The following is a 9686-nucleotide window of genomic DNA, read 5'->3' on the forward strand; positions in this document are numbered from 1 at the left end:
ACATCTTCTTGATCCATTCGTCAGTTGATGGACACTTAGGCTCTTTCCATGTTTTGGCTATTGTTGAGAGTGCTGCTGTGAACATTGGGGTACATGTGCCCCTATGCATCAGCACTCCTGTATCCCTTGGGTAAATTCCTAGCGGTACTACTGCTGGGTCATAGGGGAGTTGTATTGTTAATTTTTTGAGGAGCTTCCACACTGTTTTCAAGAGGGGCTGCGCCAGTTTACATTCCCACCAACAGTGTAGGAGGGTGCCCATTTCTCCACATCCTCGCCAGCATCTGTAGTCTCCTGATTTNTATTTGTTTTTCGGGTGTGGAGTTTGAGGAGTTCCTTATAGATTCTGGATACTAGCCCTTTATCTGATATGTCATTTGTAACTATCTTTTCCCATTCCATCAGTCGTCTATTAGTTTTATTGGTTGTTTCCTTTGCCATGCAGAAGCTCTTTATCTTGATTAGGTCCCAATAGTTCATTTTTGCTCTTGATTCCCTTGCCTTTGGGGATGTGGGTCANACTGAATAAAATAATTAAAAATCACCCATAATCCTAAGACCCAGTGATGATAGTTGACACTTATTGTAAACCATTTTAATCTACATGAAGGAGAGCCCCAATTTTATATTATTTTTTTTCTTAAATAGTTTATTGTCAAGTTGGTTTCCATATAACACCCAGTGCTCATCCCAACAAGNCAGAGTCCCAATTTTAAATTATCCTGCAATTTGATAGGCAGAGGAAGTTTAATGTCCTAATTTTGTCAATCCCTACCTCATTGTTCTCACTGGATTTATCCACTGGTTATAATAAGAATGCTAACTGATTCAACAGTCAGATCTGTTTGTCTTCAGGCAATGCTTAGTCTGTTTTAGGTAAAAATGTGCCATCTTTCAAGTTGACTCACTTTCCCACTGTCTAATGGATAGAATGTGTTGCAAAATACTTTCAGGGAAAGGAAGTCAATATTAAAGACACTTATAGGATTCTGAATTTTAGAACAATCACACCTTCATGAGGTTCATAAGATTTGGCTTCGTAGGATTGGATTTGGAATGGCCTTCAGAAAGCCACCTGCAGTCACATTTCTACTGTGTGATAAGCAGGAGAGAGTGTCCTTATTCCTGGCAGTGGTGAACTTGAGGACCACTCCCTTCCCTCTGATCAAGAAAACAAAAGTACCCATGGAGTCAATGAAAAGTTTCTCTCTGCCAATCATTCTCTGTGATATCCCTGTCTACCAAACTCACCTTTCATTGAACGTGGGGAAATTTGGGCTTGGCAAATATTTCATAATAAGCACTATTTTTTCTGCCATAAAATTATTGCCCCACATCTTGTTTATTTGAAAAATCCTAGTGCATGACAGGGTACTGTGATATGATCCAATTTTGTGCATATGATGGGGTCGGACACTTCATTGATACAAACGAAAATTCAGAGTTAAGTATTCCTTTCCTTTAGGTAAGAGTTGGGATCTAGTAAATAGTAAATGCTATTCTTTGTATTCAAACCTAGCATAAAGGACCGTTTATATTTTTAATGGTCAATGAAAAGGTGGTATTCTATATTAAGATTATTTTAATGCCTGTTTCTAGACCATCCCTGCATCAGAAAAACCTGTATAATGGCATTCCAGGTTTTTGAGAGGCTCTAACATATCAATATTATGTCTATATTGTCTCCACTAAATGCTGCTTTGATCAATTTATATATGAAGAAGGTTCTTTTGGATAAGTAAAAAGAGAAGCAAAATAATTTGCATATGGAATTCATGTTTATCAAACAGTGCTTACCGGTAAGGCATAAAGTAGCTCACTTCTTTCAAAGCTTCATTTGACCATAAAAAGAACAGTTTAGAGAATAAAAGGTGTGTTATTCTAGGGTAAAGGTTTCATTTCTTCTCTTTATGTGCTGAGGCTTTTGTAATGGATATTCTGCTAAAATGTAGAAAATAAAAAGAACAGCAATAAAAAAAAAAAACCAAACTGCCCCACTACCCAAATCTAATGGCTGTTTGCTCTCTTTGGAACATCATTAAGCTGGTCACAGATGTGGTCTCGGCTCTGGATGAACAATCCTTTTCCTTCTACTTCTTCAAAACATTCAGCCTTAGGATGGCAAATTCTAGATTGCAGAGGGAGAATAAATAGCTTCCAGAGTAAGAAAGAAGAAGATCATTATGTAATTTTTGCATCTAAGGCCCTATCTCAGCTCTAAAATCCTGTATTCTAAAGAGCTATGAAAACATTAGCAATTCTCATTTGGTGGCGAGATCAAAGAAAGAATGATGCATCCTTAGGATCTAAGACATTCCAGAAAAATGCACAGGTGTGGTATTGGGCGCCTTTGGTGGCCTGTCTCATATTGTCCCCAGCCAGCCTTTTACTCTAGTCACTGCCATGGCAACCTGTTTTGCACAGGCATAACCTGATTGCACCTCACCTTTTTTTTTTAAGTTTATTTTATTTATTTTGAGAGAGAGAGCAGGGGAGGGGCAGAGAGAGGGAGAGAGAGAGAATCCCAAGCAGTCTCCATGCTGTCAGTGTGGAGCCCAACACAGGGCTCGAACTCACAAACTTTGAGATCCCGACCTGAGCCAAAATCCAGAGTCGGATGCTTAACTGACTGAGCCACCCAGGCACCTCAGGTTATACCTCATCTTAGCTGCTCGACACCTCTGCTGCTTTCTACCCAGAGACTCCTCTGAGTCCTAAAAAATTAGTCTGTGCTCATATAGTGGCAAATTGGAAGTGTGAAGAAGCTCTCCCATAGGGTGACCCTAGGCCAGTGGGAGACAATGAGCTCCCCTCTCCCTTCTTAAAAGTGGCTTGAGGGTACAGTCTCCACAGTTCCTCAGAAGGACCCAGCAGGATAGAGCAGCAGAGATGGCCAGCCCACAAATATACTTTGGGGTCAGCTTACCCTCCTTTCATTTTTCACTCTCCCTGTGCCCCCATCCCAGTTTCCTGGGATCGTTTCACCAAAAACACTCTCTGCTGCAAGCCCTGCTCTCTGGGGAATCGTAGGCCCAGCAAGATCCTGCCAGGAAGAGGTGTAGGCCTGCTTGCAGAAAGAGCCACATTCAAAGTCTGAACTCCGAGGAAAGATCATTTCGAGGTTAATTGATATCTTAACTTTTCCTCTGTCTTAAATGACAAGTGTCTATGAATCAGAAGTTATTCTGTTTATTAAAAAGTAATATAAATACATTTATATAAGTATAAATGTGGGCAACACATTTATTGTAGAAAATATAGGTTAGAAATCCTAAGTAAGAACACTAGCCTGTTTGTTCCAAAAAAGAAACTCAGTCTCAAAGCCAGAGTAGATCTGAAATAAGTGGAAATAGCTGCCATTTAAAAAGCAGTTATCGGGGTGCCTAAGTGGCTCAGTCGGTTGAGTGTCCGACTTCGGCTCAGGTCATGATCTCATAATGCGTGCGTTTGGGCCCGCGTCGGGCACTGGGCTGACAGCTCAGAGTCTGGTGCCTGCTTCTGATTCTGTGTCTCCTTCTCTCTCTGCCCCTCCCTTGCTTGTGCTCTGTCTCTCTCTGCTTCTCAAAAATAAATAAACATTAAAAAAAATTAAAAAGCAGTTATCTTCTTAAAGCCCTGCAGTTCCTTTGAAAAATGTGATGACCTCTGAGTGATGCATTGAGTTCCTTGCCTATTTGCATCCTTCTCTGTTTCAGGTAAATGCCCACAACCCTGTCGAAATGGAGGTAAATGCATTGGTAAAAGCAAATGTAAGTGCTCCAAAGGTTACCAAGGAGACCTCTGTTCAAAGCGTAAGTACCCATACACATAATCAGCCTGGCTTGGGGGGTTTCCTCCTACATAACTTCTGTGCCCAGTGCATGTTGCCTCGGCGTTACAATGAGCCTTTCTTAACTGATCTATAGGTCCCCTTTATCTGGAACAAAAACACTGTATGGAATCCAGGCGTGTAAAAAATCAGAAGCATTCACACACAAGGAACTGAACTTTTTAACTATTTAGAGTTTTCTTAAGGAAACAAAACTTCCATTCTAGCAGTGTTCAAAGTCCTACTGAGCATCTGTTGTGAATGAGAAACATCAAGCTTAGTTTAAGATCTCTCCCAGGGCTTTAAAAAAAATTTTTTTTTAATGTTTTATTTATTTCTAAGAAAGAGAGAGAGAGAGAGAGAGAGAGAGCATGAGCAGAGGAGGGTCAGAAAGAGAGGGAGACACAGAATCTGAAACAGGCTCCAGGCTCTGAGCAAGCCGTCGGCACAGAGCCCAACGCGGGGCTCGAACCCATGAACCGTGTAATCATGACCTGAGCCGAAGTCGTAGGCTTAAGCAACTGAGCCACCCAGGCGCCCCAGGACTTTATTTTTTTACTTTATTTATTTATTTATTTTTTATTTTAGAGAGCGATAAAGCATGCGTGTGTGAGCCTGGGGAAAGGGCAGAGAGAGAGAGAGAGAGAGAGAGAGAATCTTAAGCAGGCTCTATGCTCAGTATGGACCCCAACATGGGGCTCGATCCCAGGACTGTGAGATCATGACCCAAGCCAAAATCAAGAATCAGAGGCTCAACCAACTGAGACACCCAGGCGCTATAGGACTGTTTCAAAAAGTCCCAGACTGACTTAGAGCTGGAGATTGGCTTAGGAAAAAAAACAACAACAGGGGATGAAGCCCTAACTAACACATTCTAAGGAACTACAAGAGGGGCGCCTGGGTGGCTCAGTCGGTTAAGTGTCTGACTTCGGCTCAGGTCATGATTACACATCGTGATCTCGTGGCGCATGGGTTTGAGCCTTGCATCGAGCTCTGTGACTGACAGCTCGGAACCTGCTTCCGATTCTGTGTCTCCCTCTCTCCGCCCCTCCCTTGTTGGCGCTCTTTTTCTCTGTCTCTCTCAAAAATAAATTTAAAAAATTCAAACACAAAAAAAAGTACAAGAAAAGCAGCTGTGTAATTCTGTAGAACAATGAAAACTCAGGAAGCACTCTTTTTTATCTCCTCTGATTCTAGCTGTCTGTGAGCCTGGCTGCGGTACACATGGAACTTGCCACGAACCCAACAAATGCCAGTGTCAAGAAGGCTGGCATGGAAGACACTGCAATAAAAGTAAGTGGGAGCTTCTGAAGAGCGAGACTCTCTCACGTCTTGGCTCCAAATGCTAATAGATAACCCATAACTCAGTCTGGCTTTCTGTTTCAGTAAAAACAGCTTCCCCTTCTCTGCCTCTTCTCCCCCATAGCTCCCCCTGGCCCCCGCAATTTTCAAACCTTTGAGTCTAAACTTTAGAGTATAAGGGCAATGCATCAGTGTAAATGATCACCACTTCTGTAAAAGAGCTCTACAACTGTTTTATAGTAATTAGTAATTCAGGTTGATTTGGTATTACAGTGTGGTAACCATGAAAGAATAACAAGTATAAGATCTTAAGTTAAGTATATCCATCTAGTTGGCTCTGATTTTATCAAGATTTATCAGCAAGCATATAAAACATGAAGAGATTTGCTCTTAAAAATCATTAAAGTATATTGGTTATGTTATGTTTTAAATAAGTTCTTTTAGACAAAAAGAAAAAGAAAAAAAAGGCCTAAGAAGTATGGAAGAGCTGTTATAACCGAGCTGTGTTTTTTACAATTTACTGACTACTAAAACTGAACTAGCTGTATAGATAATAAGCCACTGGCCCATTTTAGACACAAAATGAAACTGGCTAAATTCAACCCTTTCATTTTGATTGATATCTTCTCTGTTGTAAGCAGGAATCCAAGTGTTGGAGACAGGCCAGCGAGTGGGGGAAAATGCCCCGCCTGGCGGAGCCCAGGTTCTAGTGGGAGGGGCAGTCAATTAGCAAGTGAACAAAATAAACAATGTGGTTTCAATCCATCTGGCAGTTAGAACTCCATCTCCTAAGCGTGGGCCCGCTATCCACTTTTCCTTGGGGGGAAGGAAGGCTTCAGTCATACCACATCCTTCAACAGCAGAAGTTCACATGTTGCCTGTCATATCCAGTCTCCAAAATAATGGGCACAAATTGAACAGATCACCTTCACATCAGATGTTTTCCTGGATTCTCAGCGTCCAAAGGGTGGTGCATGTAGCCCAGTGAGTGCAGAAATGATCAGCGAGGCTGAGGGAAAATATCTAAGCATGTTATATATATTTAGACATCTCAATTCCAAACCTCTAATATTTGTGCATATTTTATAATGTTCACATATATTATTATGATGTGTATCTAATACATCTATATGTAGGTATACACGCTTATTTGTTTATTTTAAGGTAGGCTGGTGTCTAGGCTACACTAAGCCATTGATTTGAGTCTTTTTCACTCACTGAATGACCGAATGTTAGATTGAATTGGCTTCAGGTGGGCGTAGCCTAACAAGACTTGTAGCTTCTCTGGAAAATAGTCCTTTCCCCAGGTGGTAATGGTTGAATGGTATCCGTGCAAGGACGTACTTGGGGGAAGCCTTTTTTGAACTAAAAGAGACCTGTAGAAAACCGACCATTTCTGGAGACCTTTTGGGAAAGAGTAAACCAAATCCTTTGAAGGGCTCTCAACTCAGGCTACAAACCCTAACTCTTGTCCCCAAATCAAAGTAGCTTTCAAAACGTCCTCGGGCCCCAGGATGAGCGGAGGTCACACACTATACATCCCAGGCCTCAGTTACTGAGTTCATCTGAGACCCACATTTGGGGACTGGTGACCAAGAGTGATGGCGAGAGAGTAGTGGGGCACTGTCCCCGTTGATACACCGGTCACTTCTCCAAAAAGAAGCCATGTTAGGGGCCCTCAGGTGGCATTGGTGAGCATTTCTGACAGGTGTGCCAGCCCCCACCCATCCCCACTAATAGACCCGCTGCCGAGAATATCGTCATTTTGTCATCGACTACGTGGCTCCCTCTGATCAAGGCATTGCATCATGAAGATGCCCTGGTGCTTGATTAAGATGCAAATGTATTTTCTGGGCAAGGCCACCCAGCCCTTTGGTACATTAGCTTAGAAAACTGGGCTGAATGAATGAGGTTTATTTTGACCAGGGGGAGGTGACAAGGAAGGTCTGAGGCACAGAGTTCTGCTGGGAACAGACTCCCAGCGAGGTGACACTTTGGGAGGTCCTGGGCACCCAGACATGCTATTGGGAAGGAGGAGGACACTGGAGACAGACTTCCCGGCTGAGGCTCACCCTCGCCAGCCGGGAGGTTATGGCTTCATGGGTGGCGGGGAGAGCGGCAGGGTAGGGATTTTCTCCAGCGCCGTTGGCTCATGTTCTGGCTGTTCCATGAGCTACTAGCCTACATACTGACAATTCAAAGAAACACATTTGGGAACAAAGTATTCTGTTCTCAGTAGTTATTTAATGGCATGCCTGCATTGGAAAACCACAGGGAACAAATGGAATGCCAAACTCGACTCCAATGCACAGGAAGATGGAGGCAGATTTTTAAAATGTGATGGCTGTCTTGGATCCATTTTTAGAAAATCTGTAGAAACGAGTCAGTGCCCCCAGGCACCTCCAGAGGAGGAAGGGAGGTCAGAAGCTGTGTTACTCAGTATTACAGTGCACTTACAACTGAGCTGGAAATGGACTGAAACCGACAAATCCCCATTGATAAGGAGTCAGTTCCAATTGTAACCCTTCTCTAAAACGCATCATAGAAGCCCTTACTTCTTACCAAAATCCTACTTTATGTAAGTGCAGTAGCCACACTTGATTGCGTGATTGATATGAACGGTGGGGGTGTTCTGGATCAATTTAGTCGAGGCTGGTTTTGCAATGTGGTGAAAATAATCAAGTCCTCTGCAGAAGCACCCCTGCTTTGGGGACCTCAGTGCTAGATCTCTACCAGCCCTTCAGTGGAGAAAATCCTTCATTTGGTCACATTCATCCAAACTTTGATCAAGAGTTTCTGCATGGCCAAAATCTATAATGAGTCAGAGCTTCGATGGAAGCCAGATTGGATGGCTCCTAAAATGGGTTTCTTTTGTAACAGAGATCCTGAACCTGTAACATCTCTTCACTCAGGTGGCTTTTTGTGGTGGCTGTGGTCTTTCAGTCTGGGATGAAAAGGGAAAATGGATTTCATTTGAATGGTTAATAATGAATCTGAAGAGCCTGTTTTTGTAGTTCCTTTTCTTTTAAGCTGTGAATAATTTTACAGGGTACGGAGCCAGCCTCATGCACGCCCTGAGGCCAGCAGGCGCCCGGCTCAGGCAGCACACGCCTTCACTTAAAAAGGCCGAGGGGAGGCAGGATCCACCTGAATCCAATTACATCTGGTGAACTCCGACATCTGAAACGTTTTAAGTTACACCAAGTTCATAGCCTTTGTTAACCTTTCATGTGTTGAATGTTCAAATAATGTTCATTACAGTTAAGAATACTGGCCTGAATTTTATTAGCTTCATTATAAATCACTGAGCTGATATTTACTCTTCCTTTTAAGTTTTCTAAGTATGTCTATAGCATGATGGCATAGATTTTCTTGTTTCAGTATTTTGGGACAGATTTGATGTTATGTCAGCTGATCAGGTTAAAACTGTGTCTTTTCAGATGTGTAGGTGGCAAATTATTTCCAAAATTGCAATGCATTCACCGTGTCAAGGGGCTGGGGAACACTGGAAAAGGTACATGCAACAAAAATGCATAAGTCACGGCGTTTGGATGAAGCAGTTAATTGTGTTGAAGTTACAGCATTTCTAATGTTATCGTGGTATATTTAGACATTTGTCACATTTTTTAAATTCCTCTTATTTTTAAACTCTCAGTAGAATATATTTTGACCTTACCATGATTCTAGAGAATTCAGAAGAAAGAAAGAAAGAAAGAAAGAAAGAAAGAAAGAAAGAAAGAAAGAAAGAAAGAAAGAAAGAAAGAAAAGAAAGAAAAGAAAGAAAGAACACTGTGGCAGTGGCATTTAACAATATAATATATTGTAAACACAATAAAATAGGGAATATAATGTATGGACTTTTGGCATTGGCTTGAAGCAATATAATATATTGTAAACAAAACACAGCTCTTATGTAATAAACATTTTATACTGTTTGTATAAAATAAAGGTGCTGCTTTAGTTTTCTGAGAGTAATATGGAGTGGTATTTGCATGTGTTATCTTACGGAAATAAAGTTGGTTGTGATGAGTGGTGGCAAAGACTGCAGTATCATACAAAAGAGAAAACATTCCGGTCTCTGACACTGCCCGGCTCCCCAGGTCCGCCACTCCCTCCCAGGTCTCTCTCTGCCTCTGCTCCAGCCACACCACGCTACACCTCGGTCACTGCCTGAGACCTTCCTATGTATGTCAGCTCCCATTTAGTTGACATTTCCTTCAAGAAGTCTTCTGTAACTGGAATGTGTTAAATCTCCCTTAGTAGGAGACTTTCTAAGACTTTCTAAAAGTGTCAGAACATTGCAAATGACAAGTGCTACCACTAATTTAAAACTTACTGGTCCCCAAGGAAGTTGTATGTATCTTACAGTCCTGTGAGACAGGAATCATTATGCCCTTTTACAGATAAGAAAACTGAGGTAGGGAGATAAGAAGCAATTTACCCAAGATCACACAGAGAGGGTCACATTTGAATTCATGTCACCTGACTCGGAAGCCTTAACACTAGGCTATTCCTCTTCCCCTTTTCTCAGCAAATATAGTAGAACACAAAACTCCACAAATCCTAAGTAGGTACT

The 9686-nt window shown here is 41.9% G+C and overlaps 1 protein-coding gene across 1 annotated transcript in view; it reads left to right on the forward strand.

The window, feature by feature from the left end:
• WIF1 (Wnt inhibitory factor 1) overlaps positions 1-9110 on the forward strand; it is a 62789-nt gene extending 53679 nt beyond the window's left edge. Inside the window, exons 8-10 of the mRNA XM_077775207.1 lie at positions 3696-3791; positions 5006-5101; positions 8159-9110. Of these exons, the coding sequence (XP_077631333.1) occupies positions 3696-3791; positions 5006-5101; positions 8159-8280 (314 nt within the window). The 3' untranslated portion in view covers positions 8281-9110. The remainder of the gene's footprint in view (positions 1-3695; positions 3792-5005; positions 5102-8158) is intronic.
• The last annotated feature ends 576 nt before the right edge of the window (positions 9111-9686 follow it).

This window comes from Crocuta crocuta, unplaced genomic scaffold (genome assembly GCF_008692635.1).
Source record: "Crocuta crocuta isolate KB4526 unplaced genomic scaffold, BGI_CrCroc_1.0 scaffold97, whole genome shotgun sequence".
NCBI classification, from domain to species: domain Eukaryota; kingdom Metazoa; phylum Chordata; class Mammalia; order Carnivora; family Hyaenidae; genus Crocuta; species Crocuta crocuta.